General features: G+C 40.3%; 1 protein-coding gene and 2 non-coding genes across 3 annotated transcripts; 1 reads left to right on the forward strand and 2 right to left on the reverse strand.

Annotated features, from left to right (window-relative positions):
* The first annotated feature begins 2,288 nt into the window (after nt 1-2,288).
* On the forward strand, nt 2,289-6,205 carry LOC145594189 (uncharacterized). Its single transcript, XM_081650522.1, has 2 exons — nt 2,289-4,046; nt 6,182-6,205. Exons 1-2 carry the CDS (start codon nt 2,289-2,291, stop codon nt 6,203-6,205), a joined length of 1,782 nt encoding a protein of 593 aa, XP_081506648.1.
* LOC145596200 (small nucleolar RNA R71) lies at nt 2,460-2,566 on the reverse strand. Its single transcript, XR_014103084.1, has one exon. It is a non-coding gene; the product is annotated as a small nucleolar RNA R71 (small nucleolar RNA).
* A 7,473-nt stretch (nt 6,206-13,678) lies between the features above and the next one.
* Nucleotides 13,679-13,784, reverse strand: LOC145596407 (small nucleolar RNA R71). The gene has a single exon (XR_014103245.1). It is a non-coding gene; the product is annotated as a small nucleolar RNA R71 (small nucleolar RNA).
* Nucleotides 13,785-19,862: the final 6,078 nt, after the last annotated feature.

Here is a 19,862-nt window from a genome sequence, read left to right on the forward strand (position 1 = left end):
TCCCTTAATGTTTTATTTCTTGTTTTAGCATTTTTTTTAGACTTTAGTTTACTTATCTCCTATTCCGGACTAGCTTAATTGTCGATAACATTTGGTGGTGTTTAACCGTTCTCTGTGGTTCGACCCCTATGCTTGCCTTATACTCGTATTAGGTTTGTTTAGGTGTATAAATTATATTTGATCTAGGTGTAGTCGTTTGACGACGCGATTATTACCTTGTCACTTTGCATTTCCATAGCCCATTTCAACATTCTGTCGGCTGACTCCAAAGTAGACATTGGCCGCTTGAGTGGCTGGTCGGTGTAAATCACCACCGGATGAGCCAGAAAATAAGGCTTCAATTTTTTGAATGCCATTGATAAGTCGATATTATACCGTTATTCTTGGGTTATTTGGGACGTTTTTACTCTAGAAATTCAACATATAGTTCGTGTTTCTGTATGTTTTATCCAAATTGGACTCGATTTCTTCTATTTTGGTTGTTTGGTTGGTGTGTTGTGATTTCAGGATGAAATGGAGCATTTGGAGTGATTATGAGCATGCCACGACATTTTGAGGTGGATTGGAGAGCTTTATAAAGAGCTTTGCTGGAGTGATAGATGATGATTGATGGTAATGCTACATGGCCGTGTACCATAAGCTACATGGTCGTGTGATTCTTCCATCCATGCTTACATGCTACATGGCCGTGTACCCTTAACTACACGGTCATGCGAAGGTTCCAAGTTCGAGTGTTTGCTACACGGTCGTGTGATTCCATCTCCGTAAGAAGTCCGCCTACACGCTCATGTACCTCTCAGCTACACGACCGTGTACATGTATGATGAAATCTGAAGATCAAGTATGGTCAGCTACACGGTCGTGTACCCATCAGCACACGGCCCGTGTACGTATGCGCAGGAGATTTATTTTATTTATTATTTTATGTTTATTTTTAGGAAAGTATAAATAGGGGTTTTAACCCTATTTTAAAACATCTAATTTTTATTATAACTTTCTAATTTAGAGAACACATAGAACCCCATTGAAGCATTCATCTTAATTCAATTTCAAGTATTTCTCTTTCAACCTTAATCTCTTTAATTTCCTATTGTTATTATGTTTTCTTTAATTATTTTTCTTGTTATTTCTATTATCATGTGTGAGTAGTTTCATAATCTAGGGTTAGGTTGAACCCTAATATGGATTGATGTGTTATTTGATTCCCAATTCCCAATTTGATTAATTTATAATTCCTCTTTGTTAGGGTTGGTTTTATTATCAATGATTAACTAGAAATAGTATTATTGAATGTGATTAGGTTTACAACGAAAGTTGATTCTTAATTGATTTTAGAACCCTAATTAAAAGTAAGAGCTTTTATGCATGAAAATAGCTAATTGTTCTTGCTAGGACTTATAAGATGTCGTTCTCAATGTCTTTAATATGTATGATTCCATGAAAATAGGTATGATTGCATGTTAGGGAAGCTATTAGTTGATCGAAAGAAACTCTTAGTATTGTTTTAGGGAGCATCTGTCCTGTGGAATGTTTATTGATTTAATTGAGGGAAAGGGATTGTTCTATTGCATTGATTCATATTAGTGGGGATGCTTAATCTTAGATGTTTTTAGTTCTTGATTAATTCCATAGTATGATTATTCATTGCTTATTAGTTGATATTGCTCTTAGTTATTAATTCTCACTTATTTGATTTGGTTACTTGCTTAGTAGTTACTTGAGTCTAATTAATTAGTTGAACTATAGTCTCTTGGGATCCGACCCTTACTTGCCCGTCTACATAGTAGTGGTCTTGTTAGGTTATTTTTGTTAGGTACGCGACACGCCTATCAAATTTTGGCGCCGTTGCCGGGGACTAACGGTTTTATACTAGTTACTTCTGATTCGTTTTTACTAAGCATTTATTTTGTTGCTTCGGCTATTGTTCCTTGTGTACTTGATCTTCTGTTTTAGTTTCTTTGTTGCATGCAAACTCGAAGTTCAGGTAAGATGATTTAACACCTTTTGATTCTGAGATCGAAGCTACTGCAAGAAGACGAAGAAGTAAAAAGAGGAAGAATCAAAACAAAAGAGACATGGGCGATCTGGGAACAAAATCTCTTTTGGAGTATGGTATTCCGGATACAACAACCGGATTCCTCTCCAGTATTGTTAGACCACCTGTCACCGCTCAGAGTTTTGAGTAGAAGCCCCAATTCATACAGTTCATCTCCAATTATTCTTTTGCGGGCTCACCTAATGATTGCCCAGTGAGTCACATTGATAGTTTCTTGGAGAAGTGTGACACCATGAAGCTCAATGGTGTCACTGATGATGCTATTAGACTACGCCTTTTCCCTTTTTCACTACGGGAGAGAGCTAGGGAGTGGTTACGAGATGAAGGTATTGGTTCTTTTGATACGTGGGACAAGCTTGCCAAGGCCTTTCTAGTCAAATTCTTGGGGCAAGAGAAAACCGCAAAATTAAGGATCGAGCTATCTACTTTCCATCAATCCAATGACGAATCCCTATATGAGGCATGGAGAAGATTTAAACGATTGCAAAGACAATGCCCTCACCATGGTATTTCAGAGTGGATGTTGATCCAAACGTTCTATAATGGTTTGACCTATGAGTTTCGCATATACATTGATGCTGCGTCCGGAGGTTCTATCATGACGAAGAACCCAACTGATGCGAAGGATTTGATTGAGAAGATGGCGGCTAATGATAATTACCATCCAAGGGGACGAAATGCTATCAACATAGGTAATAAACATGATGTTGATGCTTTAACCATGTTGACTAGTTCTGTGCAGGCACTAACTCATAAAGTCAATCAACTCCAAGCCGAGTCCCCTCGACCCTCGATGGAAACTTGTCAGATGTGTGGATTGCAAAGCCATACTGCGCGGGAGTGTCAACCTAATTATGATGGAATGACAATTGAGCAAGCTAATGCTTTTTATACCACTACCTCCACAAGGCCATTTGATGAAGGGTGGAGAAATCATCAAGGGTTCTCATACAAGAACACTCAAGCTATAGCGAATCCTTCACCACCATCCGCTTTTCAAGCAAGGGCACCTTCCAATCATCAATCCACACAACCACCACCACCTCAGGCCTCAACATTTGATCTTGAATCAATTATTAAGGATTTTACTACCTCCCAAATTCAAAAACAAGAGCTTATATCAAGGCAATTTGAGCTACAAGCAAAGCAAAATGAATATTTTCAAAACTCAATCCAATTGCTCACCGCTCAAAATAAGAGGATAGAGACTCATCTTTCTCAACTTTCACAACAAGTGAGTCATCTAACAACTCTTCAAGATCAAGCAAAAGTCCAGACGAAACAATGCAATGCAATATTCGTGAAGAGTGATGAATTGACTATAGGAGGATTAGAAGAGAAAGCGTGCAATGTGGAGTCAAGAACAGAGAAGAATGAGAAAGAAGGTCCCAAATATGTCGCTCCACAAGCATATGAGGAGCCAATTCCTTTCCCGCAAAGGCTTTCAAAAGCCGTGCTCGATAAGCATTTTGGGAAGTATTCTGAGACTCTTAAAAAGGTATATGCTACCATTCCTTTTTCCGATCTTGTAATTCAAATGCCTCAATTTGCAAATTTTGTGAAAGGAATTCTAGATCATGATCGTAATGATAAGAAATTAGAAAGTTGGGTAGTAAAAGAACAATGTTCTAATCTTTTAAATGATAGCCTACCACCTAAATTGCATGATCCCGGTAGTTTTACTATCCCTTGCATGATAAACGAAACATATTTTGATAGGGTCTTGTGTGATCTAGGTGCTAGTGTTAACTTAATGCCTTCTTCGGTGTATGACAAATTAGGTTTGAAAAACCTTAAACCTTCCCCCGTATCTCTTCAGATGGCTGATAGAACTGTTAGACTTTTTAAGGGTGTAGTTGAAGATGTATTAGTTGAAATTGGTGAACTTGTCTTTCCTGTTGACTTTGTTGTAGTGGATATAAAAGAAGACCATAAGATCCCACTTATCTTTGGTCGCCCTTTTCTTGCTACAAGTCAAGCTTTAATAGATGTTCCTAAAGGACAAGTGACCATTAGAGCTCAGGATAAACAAGTTGTGTTTAAGCTTTTCAATGACCATAATTTTACTTTTGATGGTGGTACTTGTTTGAGAATTGATGCTACTAACCCTTTGGTTGATAAGTGTGTTTATTCTAATAAAAATCTTGTGAGCAAAAGTGACTATATTCCACCACATGATGGATTTAACTACATCAAAACAAAATCGGATACAAAGCACATCAACTCTAATTTGAAGGAGTTGTTTGGAGGTGGATATATTAATGAGCAATGCCACGGAATATCTTCTCCGTGTGGTGACCCAGGTTGAGCTACTAAAGGAGGTCGAGCTTATGACCTTAAACAAGCGCTAAATGGGAGGCAACCCATTCCCTTTTTCTTATTTTTTTTGTTTTATTTTCCCCTTTATTTTCTTTTTCTTGTTTTTGTTTTTTTAGTGTCTAGGGGATATGATGCGACAGTTTTTTTTTTTTAGGGCGGTCCCAGCTCCGCCCATATGTATAATCCCTCCTCTGCCAGTAGGGCCTAGTTTTCTCTTTCTCTTGCTTGTTCTTATTCGATATATGTTCACATTGAGGACAATGTGAAGTTTAGCTTGGGGGAGAGATTACTTTTTGCTTTGGGTTGCATATATACGACTATGTCTCGATGATGATATGTAATATATGTGTGATTTTAAAAATTGAAAAACTTGTTTTTGAAAACCCATTCACTGATTGGCTTGGGATTGAACTTGTTTGTGGTTAGAATGGTCTCCCCGCTCGACCAATATGGATAGCTTGAGTACCTATGTGAGACTTTTGAGCCATTGTTGACTGGTATATCTTATTTCAGTCATTCTTTTCATGAGTGTTAGATTTTCCTTCCTGTAATTTGATTCTTGGATTTGCTTTGCGATTATTTGAGACTTATGATGCAATGTGGAAGAGTGATTGAAGTTCCTCTTAGATAATTAGAGCCAAAAATTCTTAGGTGCTTGATGCTTATTCTATTTTCTTTTTATTTTACATTAACTCTTAGGATGAACCAATTTGAGCCACGATTTCCCTTCTTTGTCGCCTTACATTTTATGCCTTAGAGCCTTTTTGTAGGTTTATTTGATGGAGAATCAATGTATTAATTTATGCCCTGTTGAGTTGTGTTTGGAAAATAAAGAGAAAGAAAAAAAAAGAAGTTAGAAAAAAAAGAGCAAAAATGAAAAAAATTCAGAAAAATAAGTTTGTGTATGCTCTAAGTTTCAAAGAAAAAAAATAAGTTGAAAAAAAAAAAGAAAAAAAATATGAGAAAAAGAGAAAAAAAAAAAAAAAGGTGAAGTTCTCATGAGAATTTGAGTTGGAAACCCATGAAGAAGAAAGAAAAGCAATATTTGTCATGAAAATCTATGTTGTCTTGTGAAGAAAAGTGAGAATAAGGGCATGCTTGTATGTTGTGCGGAGGATATAAGGTTGGTTTGGACCCGACATTTGACTATGTAGTGGGATTAGGATTTTTGTTATTTTTGAGCACCACATTCCCAAATGACATCGTCTAACCCCATATAACCAAGCCTACCTTTATTTAGGATCTCATGACTTTCGCATCTGCATCATCGCTTTACAAGTGGAGAAAATCTATTAGCAAATCTAAAGAGGAAAATTGCATGAAGTCGACGTGCATAGTTGCAATTAGGATGAGTGATTTCTTATTCAACCCGTTGTAAACACATGAGTGGCTTGTTTGTTTTATTTTGCACAACTAAAGTGAGATGCTATTCATATATGACTGAGTTGGTTAGGAGAGATGTGTGGAAAAGATTGGTTGTCAATTTCGAGTGCTTGAAGTTTATGGTGGTTTTATAATCAATGACTTGCATTTCTTGTTTTTCACTTGGTTTTAATTCATTGGCACATATATTCTTGCTTGAGAGGCTATCTTACTCTTCTTGTGTTTCATGTTTCAATGCTTGAGGACAAGCATTGGTCTAGCTTGGGGGAGTTTGATAAGTCGATATTATACCGTTATTCTTGGGTTTTTTGGGACGTTTTTACTCTAGAAATTCAACATATAGTTCGTGTTTCTGTATGTTTTATCCAAATTGGACTCGATTTCTTCTATTCTGGTTGTTTGGTTGGTGTGTTGTGATTTCAGGATGAAATGGAGCATTTGGAGTGATTATGAGCATGCCACGACATTTTGAGGTGGATTGGAGAGCTTTATAAAGAGCTTTGCTGGAGTGATAGATGATGATTGATGGTAATGCTACATGGCCGTGTACCATAAGCTACATGGTCGTGTGATTCTTCCATCCACGCTTACATGCTACATGGCCGTGTACCCTTAACTACACGGTCATGCGAAGGTTCCAAGTTCGAGTGTTTTCTACATGGTCGTGTGATTCCATCTCCGTAAGAAGTCCGCCTACACGCTCATGTACCTCTCAGCTACACGACCGTGTACATGTATGATGAAATCTGAAGATCAAGTATGGTCAGCTACACGGTCGTGTACCCATCAGCACACGGCCGTGTACGTATGCGCAGGAGATTTATTTTATTTATTATTTTATGTTAATTTTTAGGAAAGTATAAATAGGGGTTTTAACCCTATTTTAAAACATCTAATTTTTATTATAACTTTTTCCATTCTACGTTGTTTTGGAGAGAACACATAGAACTCCATTGAAGCATTCATCTTAATTCAATTTCAAGTATTTCTCTTTCAACCTTAATCTCTTTAATTTCCTATTGTTATTATGTTTTCTTTAATTATTTTTCTTGTTATTTCTATTATCATGTGTGAGTAGTTTCATAATCTAGGGTTAGGTTGAACCCTAATATGGATTGATGTGTTATTTGATTCCCAATTCCCAATTTGATTAATTTATAATTCCTCTTTGTTAGGGTTGGTTTTATTATCAATGATTAACTAGAAATAGTATTATTGAATGTGATTAGGTTTACAACGAAAGTTGATTCTTAATTGATTTTAGAACCCTAATTAAAAGTAAGAGCTTTTATGCATGAAAATAGCTAATTGTTCTTGCTAGGACTTATAAGATGTCGTTCTCAATGTCTTTAATATGTATGATTCCATGAAAATAGGTATGATTGCATGTTAGGGAAGCTATTAGTTGATCGAAAGAAACTCTTAGTATTGTTTTAGGGAGCATCTGTCTTGTGGAATGTTTATTGATTTAATTGAGGGAAAGGGATTGTTCTATTGCATTGATTCATATTAGTGGGGATGCTTAATCTTAGATGTTTTTAGTTCTTGATTAATTCCATAGTATTATTATTCATTGCTTATTAGTTGATATTGCTCTTAGTTATTAATTCTCACTTATTTGATTTGGTTACTTGCTTAGTAGTTACTTGAGTCTAATTAATTAGTTGAACTATAGTCTCTTGGGATCTGACCCTTACTTGCCCGTCTACATAGTAGTGGTCTTGTTAGGTTATTTTTGTTAGGTACGCGACACACCTATCAGCCATGTACAAAGCGAGGCCAAAATTTTCAACCACAGGGTACCGGAGTTCAGCATTTTTTAGAACATGGCTAATGAAGTAAACCGGGAGCTGAACGCCGTCTCGCTCAGCAAGGAGAACGGCACTAAGAGCATGATCTAAGACGGCTAAATACATGTACAACGTCTCCCTAGGCAGAGGACTGACCAGCCTAGGCAGAGAATGCAAGTGCTCTTTTAGCTTCTGGAATGCCGTCTCAGCATCGTCTCTCCATTCAAACCTGGTCTTCTTACTGATTGCTTGTAAGAAGTAAAGGCATTTGTCGCCTGATCAGCTGAAGAACCTTCCCAAGGCGGCTAGGCAACCAGTTAGTCTCTGAAATTCCTTCACAGAACGGGGTGACTTCATGTCAATTACAGCCTGTATCTTTTCGGGGTTAGCCTCTGTCCCCCTTTGATCAATCAGGAATCCGAGAAACTTCCCAGACTCAAAACCAAAGATGCATTTCTTGAGGTTTAACATGACCTTATGCCGCCTAAGGGTGGTGAATGTTTCTCGGAGATTAGCAAGATGATCTGTCTGTTGCTTGGATTTAACTATCATGTCATCGATGTACACCTCCACATTCCTTCCAATTTGATTAATGAAAACCGTATTAATCATCTGTTGGAAGGTGGCGGGCGCATTCTTCAAGCCAAACGGCATCACAGTATAACATAATAACCCCAAATCAGTGACAAAGGTCGTCTTCTCTTTATCTTTCTTCCAGAGGGGTATCTGATGGAAGCCGGAGTAGGCATCCATGATGCTCATCAAGGCGTGACCGGCTGTTGAATCGACCAGACTGTTGATCTTTGGAACCGGGTAACTATCCTTTAGACATGCCTTGTTGAGGTCTGTGTAATCAACACACATGCGCCATGTCCCATTCGGTGTCTTAACCAGGAGCACATTGGCCACCCAGTCGGGGAAATTACAAGGCCGAATGAACCTATCGTCTAGCAGCGTTTTGACTTCGACAGCTGCCTGACTTCTTTCCTCGCCATGGTTTCTTTCCTTTTGCCGGATGGGCTTCTTTTTAGGATCCACGGCGAGTTTGTGGAAAGCGAGATCCGGGCTGAAGCCTGGCATCTCTTCCACTTCAAAGGCAAAGATGTCTTTGAATTCTTTCAGCAGAACGTGCAACCTTGCACCCAAAGTAGCGTAAGCAACCGTCCCAACCTTCACAATACGCTCTGGACGGCTGTCGTCCAAAGCGAGATCAATGTTTTCATCAGCCGGTTAGGGACGGAGCTAGTCTGACCGTTCCCCGGTCAGTGATTGCTATTTTTTCTCTTTCTTCACCTCCACCAGCAGAGGTGCTTTCTTTTCTTACCAACGGCTGGTGGGTCAGGATTGGCATCCTTGACATCGTCAAGGTCTATTTGTTCCTTCTCTTGGCCGTCTGAGGCCACAGTGTCTTTAACGGCCGAGAGGTAGCACTCCCGAGCCGTCTTCTGATCCCCGTTCAGGGAACCAACAGAGCCATAATCCCGCTCATACTTGATCAGCATGAGAGACGGGATGATTACCGCCTTGGCTTCGTTGAGGGTTGGCCTACCAAGGATGATATTATAGGCGGTCAGCTCCTCAACGACCAAGAATTTGACGACAATATGTCGTCCCTGCCTTTTTCTCCCAGCCGGATGGGCAAGTCAATTCTTCCTGCTGGGTAGACCATTCCACCCCCAAGACCAACCAAGGGGTGGGTGACCGGATGCATGCAGCTGACATTGTATTTCTGCTTCTGCAGGCACCGGAGGCTGATAATGTCCGACGAGCTGCCGGTGTCAATAAGGATCCTTCCAACCTACTGGTTAGCAACCTTACATTCAATGACGACCTAGTCATCATGCGTACGGCGGACGCTGCCCCTGTCCTTCTCAGTTATGAGGATGTCTGGGAAGGTGGAACTAGCAGACGCCTGCTCATCATCATCCTTGTCCATCTTTCGAAGATGGCTCTTGGTGTTCCAGATGGTAGGGCCACCACATGAAAATCAGCCTGCGATAGTGTAGACCGGATCCTTGTCGGTATCCGAGCTACTAGTAGGCTGCTGGGTATTCTTGGGGGACTGACCCTTTCTTTTCTTCTTTGCCCAAGCTGGGGACTTAGAAATGTAGGACTTTAGAAGCCCTTTGTCAGCCAGACGGTCCAACGTCTATTGCAGACTGAAGTAGTCGTTGGTGTCATGGCCAACCTCCTCATGGAACTGGAAAAATTTATTTTTTTTCCGTGATTGGACGGAATTCTTCATTTGATTCGGCTTCTCAATGGACAGCTGGTCCTTTACCTCCATGAGGATGGAGTTGCAGCCTTTGTTAAACTTGTACTTGGGACGTACGGTTTAAACTCTCTCTTTTTCTTCTGGGACGGCTGGTCAGAATCACTAACCGCCTTGACTTATTTTCTCTTTTTGCTCTCTTCTTTTTTGTTACCCGGCTAAGCAGACCGGCTTTCTTTTTGTTTGTCAGACTTCTTAGAGTCTAACTGACAACCAGGCGTGCAGAGGTCGGTAGCTTGAATGTAGCTCTCCGCCTCCCTCAGGGCCGCCGGTAGCGTAAATGCCCCCTTTTTGACAAGGTCGAACTTAAAAGCCGACACGTCTCTCAGACCCTTGAAAAAGACTGTAAAAGCTACCTCGTTAAACAGTCCCTAGATCAGGATTCTGACAGGTTGAACCACCTGACATATGAACGTAGCCCTTCCTTCTCACCCTGCTTAACGGTGCTCAAATCGAGGCTCGTTTTCTTAGCAGGGATGTTCTTTGAGAAGTTGGTGGAAAACAAGAAGGCTAGCTTCTTGAAGCAATCAATTGAGCCGGCTGGCAAGTTGCAAAACCACTGTTAGGCAATGCCCTTCAGTGTAGCCGGGGAACATCGACACCAGGTGGCATCGTCCCAACCCTGTAAGCGCATGAGGTTGGTGTATGCCATTAGGTGGTCTTCTGCGTTGGTGGTACCATCATAGGTGCCCACTAACACATTCTTAACCTTGGACGGCTGAGCCGCCTCGGTTGTATTCTTGGCAAATGCAGAAGGTTGTTCGCCAAGTTTGAGTAGCCGGAGCTGACAGTCTAGAGGCTGGACGGGGGTGTATGCCGCCTGTCCTCCTAAAGGAGGAGGCTGCATGAACTGTAGGCCATATTTCCCATACTGCGCTTGAGGCGCATATGGGACAGACCAAATCATCAGTTGAGGCTCGGTATTGACGGTTTTGCTGCCTGTCCGACTCTCAAGTAAGGACTGTGAGTTCCTTACAGAAGTTTCTTTGAAGCTGTCTGGAAAGCTCGAAGTAGAGACAGCTGTTGGTTTCTCCTCCGCTCGATGATGTGTTTAGCGTCGGAGGCTGTTTTCTTGCTGGTCCCCGGCTATTCTTGCCGAGGCTGCCTCTAAGGATCAGTAGGCAGTAGAATTTTCGACCAGTCAAGTTTAGAGGCCATCCTCTCCTTCTCCCTTTCTTTGTCTTTGGGATGGGGAGTTGGACGCCTGTCCTTGACGGTCTTTTTCTTCCCAGGAGTGGGAGAGTTCTTAGCCGGCGGACTCTTGCTAGAGCCTGCCTTGTTTTTGTTGATCATGGATTTGATTTCACCCTTGAAAGAGTTCATTTCATGAGCTCATCCCGGGTGACTTGGGCTTGAAGTCCGGCCTTTTGGGTTTCCCATTCTGACCTCTCAGAGGGGCGCCTGCTTGGGCCCGCCTGGTCAAGGTTGCGCTCCAATTTATCTTTGGAACGCTTGTAATTGGACACGAAGGACCCATCCTTTGTGATATACGTCATCATCATCTTCATCATAAGCTTCATCCTCAGTGACGACCTCAGGCGGAGGCTGAGGGAATGATGAGTTACATTTTTGGCACTCATTTGGTTTCTTTTTGGATGATTTTTATTTTATTTTATCTCTTTTTTCTTTAGTTTTCCTTGGTTTTATTCTTGTTTTCCTCACTTTATGCTTTTTGTAGTTTATTTCTCTTTTTCATGTCTTTTTCTAGTTTATTTGTTATTTTTCTCTTTTACTTGTTTTTTTATCTTTTGCTTGTAGGTGGTAATCGATTGTCCAAGAATTCCCGAGCCTCCTCTCTACTATTTTTCATTGTTTTTATGCCTAGAGAAGGTGCAAGAAGTGTCAAGTCAAAGGTGGATCCAAGGGGCAAGCTTCAAGGCTTTGTTTGTGCCTTATTCATGGCTTTCATTCTTCAAGAAGTTCAAGAAAGTTTCTGCCCACCTTGTCCTCCATCATCATCATCATAGGTGCGTGCATCACTTGAGCTAGGACGAAGAGAAGAAGGGGAGGAAACCCAGGAACGTGCGGGCGCACACAGGGGGTGTGCGGCCGCACAGTGGTCGTGTACGGCCGCACACCAGGCACGTGCGAGCGCACATTCCTGGGTGTGTCCCGTGCGTGCCTTTCTCCCTCCTCCGAGCGCCCGCACTTACGAGGGTCTATTTTGGGCGTCTTTACCGACCTCCTCCTTGTATATATAGTTATTTCTACCTATTTTTAGAAAGGAAGTTTTAGATTGAATGAGATAGTTAGTTTTTGGAGAATTTTTAGAGAGAGAAACTCAAGAACTAGAGAGAGAAACTCATGATCTTTGGTGTTTGTTCAAGAATTCATCATTGTATTTGATCTTTTGATCAAAGTTTTGTAAGGATCTTCTTCTTAATCTCAATTCAATTTTGATTTTAGTTGATTTCATTAGTTTTTCATATTGTTGATGATTGATTTGGTTATTGATTAAATTTTGATTGATTTTGATTGATTGTTGGTTTAATCTTTGAATTCAAGCATGTTGATGATTAATTTGATGAATGTTGTAGTTTTGATCTCCATTTCTATGGCTAGTGAGTAGTTCTCTAGCTAGGGAGATGGTGAAGCATGCATGAATGATGGAATAGTGTAATTTGGGGATAATTGATGGAGTTGATGATATGATTAAATTGGTTGATTTTTCATGTGCATGTGTGTGATTAATTGAGGTTTGGCCATCTTTGATTAATACACTAGATTGCATTGTAAGTATGCTATGACACGGACAATTGATTAGTAGACTTGCAATTTCACGATTGAGGTGCTTTGTTATGTTCCCTAGTTAGTGTTTAGCATAGTTGACGCTAGTTAGACCTCTAGGTGAACCACCTTAGCATGCTCTTTTGGATACATGATAGTTTTCCCTCATATCGATTGACTTAGTCGGTTTGACCTCCCCAAATTACCAATTCCATTGTGAATGTATGTGAATCCATTGCCCTAGTGTTTTAGATCGATTAAGTACAAGTTTGCATACCTAGTTTAGACCTAGTCCTACTTCAAACTCCTTTTGTTCCCGAAATAGCTTAATCTAGACTTCGTGCACTTAACATCATTCCCTTGGGATTCGACCTTGACTTGCCGCTAGACTATTAGGGGTTGGTTAAGCATATAAATATTGTTTGATAGGGCAAGGTGGTAGCCCAACGACCTACCATTCCTAGCCACATCAAAATGGCGCCGTTGCCGGGGAATGGTGCTTGATTGTATGAAGTTTTTGAGTCTATTTCATTTTTGATAAAATACAAAAAGATTTTGTTTCTCTAGGCTACATTTGTAGCCGTGCTACTAACATTTTTGTGTGAATTTTGCATGTATAGAACCCGTGATCGTCCCCTTGTTCCCCTTGACCCGGAAATAGAAAGGACTATTTCAAGAAGAAGAGTGGATATTAGATCTTTGGCTTATAGCTCTTCGAGTGAAGAAGAAATTCAAGAAGAACAAGGAATGGGTGAACATCCTAGAATAGCCTTGAAGGAGCTTGGAGTGCCCGGGGCATATAGATTTGAAAGTGGAATTGCTCCCCCAACTACCCCGGCAAATGACTTCGAAATCCGTCCAAAAATGATCACCTTGATCGAGAGAAGGCAGTATGTGGGGCTAAAAATGAAAGCCCATTGAACCATTTGAAAGAATTTGAAAAATATTGCAACACTATCAAAGTCAATGGGGTCTCTCAAGAATTCATCCGCCTCAAGTTGTTCCCCTTCTCTCTAATAGGTAGATCTTTGGAGTGGCTAGACAAGGAGGTGAAGCCCAAATCCTTGAGAACTTGGGATGATGTTACAAAGGCTTTCTTGTCCCGTTTCTATCCCCAAAAGAAGACGGCGGAGGCAAGAGCTTTGATTCAAGGGTTCAAGCAAAGGCCAAATGAAAGTCTCTATGAAGCATGGGAGAGATTTAAAGAGTATCAAAGGGAGTGTCCTCATCATGGAATCCCCACATACCAAGTGATCCAAATCTTCTATGGCGGTTTAAGTCCCCAAGGCAAGTCATGCCTTGATGGAGGGGCCGGGGGCCCTATCATGAACAAAACCGAGGAAGAAGTTGTGGACATCATTGAGGATGTGGTGACATATTATAGGGATTGGCAAGATGGGGAGAGAGACTCTTCAAGCAAACAATCTTCATTGTATTCGGTGGACCACCTCAATGCAATCAACAACCTTTCCTCTCAAATGACAAATTTAGGAAAGGAGGTCACCGCAATCAAGGCTAAGTTGGAGAGAACTTCTACCTCTTCTCAAGCTTCCAATATTCCCTCCCAATTTAAGGGGAGAGGTACTCCTTCTAACTCTCAACCCCCTCCCTCTTCACATAATATGCCTTTGGGTTGCTTGTTTTGTGATGCATGTGGATCGTATGATCATGATTCTAGTGCTTGTCCTAATGAATGTGTTGATGAGTTTGACAATGAATGTGAACATGTCAAATTTGTGTCAAACAACAATGTTCAAAGGTTTGATAATCAAAAAGGCCAATGGAATAGGAATTACCAAAACCAAGGCAATTTTGACAACTATAATCATAATGGTGGTTATAGGAACCAAGGGAATCAAGGTTCTCGTGGTAACAATAACCAAGGTTATAGTAGCCAAAATCAAGGCCAAAATTATGGTAATCAAAATCATAATTATGGTAATCATAACCAAGGTAATGGAAACCATAATCATGGTGGTGGTAACCATAATCAAGGTTATGGTTCAAATCAAAATAGGAGTAATTGGAACAACCAAGGAAGGGGAAATTTTCAAAATAATGCTCAAAGAGGTCCCCCACCCGGTTTTGCTCCAAAGACTCAAAATGAAAATTCCTATTCACAATCTTCTTCTCCTAAGACAACCTTGGAAGAGTTGATTGATAATCAAACCAAGATCATTAACACCTATATGGCGGTTAGTGATAAGAAATTCAATGAAATGATGACTCACAATAAGATGCTTGAGACTCAAATCACTCAATTAGCAAGCACAATTAAGGATTTTGCTAGTCCTTCATCTTTGCCTTCCCAAGGTGTTGAACCAAAGAAACCCGTGTACTCTATAGCCACTAGTGGTGGATTTGATGTTGATGAGGGAGTTTCTTGGTCAAAGGAGGAAAGAGATGAGTGTGTTGCTAAGGAGAATGAAGAGGAAAAAGTTGAGTCTAAGGAATTCTTTTGTGAGGGTGATAAAAGAGAAGAGTGTGTTGATGAAAGGATCAGAGAGATAGAGAGAATTCCCGATCTTCCATATCCCCAAAAATACTTGAGATTTAAAATGGATGAGCAATTTGGGAAATTCCTTGAAGCTTTTAAGGATGTTCATGATTCTACACCCCCTACCGAACCAATTCCAGACATGCCTAAGTACTCCAAGTTTGTTAAGGAGATCTTAGATGAGAGAGAGGATGTTGATGAGAGTAGTTCGGTGGATGGAGGGAAGTGCTTTAGTGCTTTTATCCATGGTGAACTCCCAAGAAAGATGGAAGATCCGGGGAATTTTTCAATCCCTTGTCAAATTAAGGAAATGCTTTTTGAAAATGCTTTGTGTGACCTTGGTGTTAGTGTTAGCATTATGCCTTACTCGGTTTTTAAGCGGCTTGATCTTGGTGAGCTTCAACCATCCAAGATAACACTTCAATTGGCCGACCGTTCTATTAAGCTACCTAAGGGAAGAATTGATGATGTCCCCCTAAGGATTGGAGAGTTTGTTTTTCCGGTGGATTTTGTTGTTCTAGAGATTGAGGAAGATGAACATATTCCAATCATCTTAGGGAGGTCTTTCTTAGCTACCTCGGGAGCTTTAATAGATGTCAAAGGAGGTCAAATTACTTTGAGGTGTGGGAATTTAGAAGAGAGATTTAAGTTGAAACCTATGCATGAGTCTTTGTCTTGTGTTCAAGATATTGCATGTGCTAGTCTTTCTCATTCCATCAATGATATATGCGTGGTTGATTCTTCCACTAACAATGTTTTTGAGTTTGTTGATGATGCTTGTGCAAGTATTGATGTTGTTAGTGAAGAAGAATTTGAGATTCAAGAGCCAAAGGATGAGAAAGATATTGGTTTTCCAAATTGGTTCAAACTTAATCCTCATGAAGAAGAGAAAGCTTCCATGACAATGGATGTTGAAGTTGAGCCAAAGAAAAAGGCTCGTGACTCTAAGAAGGCAAGAAAAAGGAAGAAGTTGAAAGAAAAAGAAGAGTTTGAAAAGAAGTTTGTGAGAATTTCATCAAGCAACAATGAGAAGTTGCCAAAGGTTGAAGAAAAATTTGCTCTATCAACCACCTTGAAGAGGGTGGTGTTCTTTGATCCTCCGTGATTTGGAGGAAGGGTCGAGCTTAGGACCTTAAGCAAGCGCTTCCCGGGAGGCAACCCGGAGTTTCTAACCTTTCTCTTTGATTTTTGATTTTTCTCATTTTTGTTTCTTTTATTACTTTGTCTTTTCTTTTATTTTTCTCTTTATTTGGATTTTTAGGATGTTCGTTTGTGGGATTGGAACTCAACAAGCTTGTATGATGGATGGAAGGTGTAAATGGCAAAAATCATATTTTGTTCGATTTCAATCGAAATTTGAGGTTAAAGGGTAAGAATTTTTAGAAAGGTGAGATAGGAAATTCATATTTTGAATAATGGAGGAAATTGATACTTGGTGAATTTTTGAGGTGTGCACATGAATTTTCAACTTTAAGGACTTTGAAAATAATTTTTACTACTGCCTATGTTGTTCCTCATCACCATCATGATTCATGTGCGCACCCAAATAGGCAGCAAGTATTAAAAATTTTGAGAAAAAAACGAAGGAAAGATACGGCACAGGGTGTGCGGCCGCACACAAGGCCTGTGCGGGCGCACATCAAGGCTGTGCGGCCGCACACGAGCTGACGGGCTCTATTTCTTCCTTCTTCCTCCGAGCGCCCGCACTTACGAGGGTCTATTTTTGGGCGTCTTTACCGACCTCCTCCTTGTATATATAGTTATTTCTACCTATTTTTAGAAAGGAAGTTTTAGATTGAATGAGATAGTTAGTTTTTGGAGAATTTTTAGAGAGAGAAACTCAAGAACTAGAGAGAGAAACTCATGATCTTTGGTGTTTGTTCAAGAATTCATCATTGTATTTGATCTTTTGATCAAAGTTTTGTAAGGATCTTCTTCTTAATCTCAATTCAATTTTGATTTTAGTTGATTTCATTAGTTTTTCATATTGTTGATGATTGATTTGGTTATTGATTAAATTTTGATTGATTTTGATTGATTGTTGGTTTAATCTTTGAATTCAAGCATGTTGATGATTAATTTGATGAATGTTGTAGTTTTGATCTCCATTTCTATGGCTAGTGAGTAGTTCTTTAGCTAGGGAGATGGTGAAGCATGCATGAATGATGGAATAGTGTAATTTGGGGATAATTGATGGAGTTGATGATATGATTAAATTGGTTGATTTTTCATGTGCATGTGTGTGATTAATTGAGGTTTGGCCATCTTTGATTAATACACTAGATTGCATTGTAAGTATGCTATGACACGGACAATTGATTAGTAGACTTGCAATTTCACGATTGAGGTGCTTTGTTATGTTCCCTAGTTAGTGTTTAGCATAGTTGACGCTAGTTAGACCTCTAGGTGAACCACCTTAGCATGCTCTTTTGGATACTTGATAGTTTTCCCTCATATCGATTGACTTAGTCGGTTTGACCTCCCCAAATTACCAATTCCATTGTGAATGTATGTGAATCCATTGCCCTAGTGTTTTAGATCGATTAAGTACAAGTTTGCATAACTAGTTTAGACCTAGTCCTACTTCAAACCCCTTTTGTTTCCAAAATAGCTTAATCTAGACTTCGTGCACTTAACATCATTCCCTTGGGATTCGACCTTGACTTGCCGCTAGACTATTAGGGGTTGGTTAAGCATATAAATATTGTTTGATAGGGCAAGGTGGTAGCCCAACGACCTACCATTCCTAGCCACATCAGGGAACGACTGAGGGATTCTAGAACCTCCCGGCTGAGATGGCTGTTGAGGGTTTTCTTGGTTCTCCGGTTGTATAACCGGTTGTAAGTTTGTATGATCAAGAATGGGTACAGGCTCTCCAACCATCTTCGAGGTACTCTCCCTAAAGACGGCGCCAAATGTTTTAAGTGTTTTTGTCCCTCGGGAGAGTTAAAGCTCGAAGACTGGTCCGGTGCGGCATGTACCTGCAAGTCAAACGGAGACACTAGTTGGTAGGTGCTCCGCCTTCGACGGTCAAGTTAGTAACTTGAAAAGAGAGAAAAAAGGTGCGGAAAATTAGGTGGGTATATGCTCGGATTCCAAGCTCGGTTATCTCTATCAAAGGGACAGTTTGTAGTAAATGGAAAAATGTGCCCTCCAAAAGAGGGGAATCTCCCTATTTATAGGGTCCTTGGGAATGAATTGTGCCCCTGATTAGGTCACAGAACCCTAATCAGTGGTGGGCTGCGCCGTTTTATGGTTTTCTCGGGATTTGGGCCTGAAGGCCGTCATCCTCCAAATATCTAGGATGACACGTGTCAAGCAGGGAAAGGTCCACTTTTGACCACCCTAGAGCTGCCACGTGTTACCCCTTGGTTGGTCCACATGGCGGGGTAAAATTACCCTAAACACCACCCACTCAATTGGACTCCCAGAGCGTATTAGGAACCATGGTAATCATCTCGGAAATTTTTATTTCCGGTCGAAAAAAGGTCAAAAAATTCCAAAATTGAAGGCTATAATACACGCTTTTTGTGGAATTTTGAGGTTTCGGGGCCCAGTTGCGAAAAGTCTTGAAACCCTAGGGGATACATCTAAGGGTCATATAATGACGTTTTAAACCATATATGTCTTTTATATGTTGCCATAAATGTCCATGGTAGGCTTGAGGCCACGATATAGTTGAAAGTTTGGAACGGGTAAATTGACTGTTTAAAGGCATATTGGATGGTTCCACCCACTCAATTGGACTCCCGAGATGTTTACCATGGTTCCTAATACCCTCCGGGAGTCCAATTGAGTGGATGGAACCATCGAATATGCCTTTAAATAGTCAATTTACCCGTTCCAAACTTTCACCAATATCGTGACCTCAAGCCTACCATGGACATTTATGCCAACATATAAGGGTCATATATGGTTCCAAACGTCATTATATGACCCTAAGATGTATCCCCTAGGGTCTCAAGAATTTTCGTCACCGGGCCCCGTAACCTCAAAATTCCTCAAAAAGCGTGAATAATAGCCTTCAATTTTGGAATTTTTTGACCTTTTTTCGCCAAGAAATAAAAATTTCCGAGATGTTTAACATGGTTCCTAATACCCTCCCTAAGTCTAATTGAGTGGGTGGAACCATCCAATATGCCTTTAAAGAGTCAATTCACCAATTCCAATATTTCACCGATATCGTGACCTCAAGCCTACCACGGACATTAATGGCAACATATAAGGGTAATATATAGTTCCAAACGTCATTATATGACCCTAAGATGTATCCTCTACGGTATCAAGACTTTTCGCTACCAGGCCCTGTAACCTCAAAATTCCTCATAAAGCGTGGATTATAGTCTTCAATTTGGGAATTTTTTGACCTTTTTTCGCCGAGAAATAAATATTGCCGAGATGTTTACCATGGTTGCTAATACCCTCCGGGAGTCAAATTGAGTGGATGGAACCATCGAATATGCCTTTAAATAGTCAATTTACCCGTTCCAAACTTTCACCGATATCGTGACCTCAAGCCTACCATGGACATTTATGACAACCTATAAGGGTCATATATGGTTCCAAACGTCATTATATGACCCTAAGATGTATCCCCTAGGGTCTCAAGACTTTTCGTCACCGGGCCCCGTAACCTCAAAATTCCTCAAAAAGCGTGGATTATAGCCTTCAATTTTGGAATTTTTTGATCTTTTTTCGCCCGGAAAATAAATTCACCAAGATTTTTACCATGGTTCCTAATACCCTCCGGGAGTCCAATTGAGTGGATGGAACCATCCAATTTGCCTTTAAACAGTCAATTTACCCGTTCCAAACTTT

The sequence above is a fragment of the Chenopodium album genome, chromosome 19 (assembly GCF_948465745.1).
Source record: "Chenopodium album chromosome 19, dcCheAlbu1.1, whole genome shotgun sequence".
NCBI classification, from domain to species: domain Eukaryota; kingdom Viridiplantae; phylum Streptophyta; class Magnoliopsida; order Caryophyllales; family Amaranthaceae; genus Chenopodium; species Chenopodium album.

Coding starts and splice junctions, on each gene's coding strand:
- LOC145594189 (XM_081650522.1), top strand. CDS start 2,289: ATGAAGCTCAATGGTGTCACTGATGATGCTATTAGACTACGCCTTTTC. Junction 4,047..6,181: donor CAAGTCAAGCTTTAATAGAT/GTTCCTAAAGGA, acceptor TTGTGATTTCAG/GATGAAATGGAGCATTTGGA.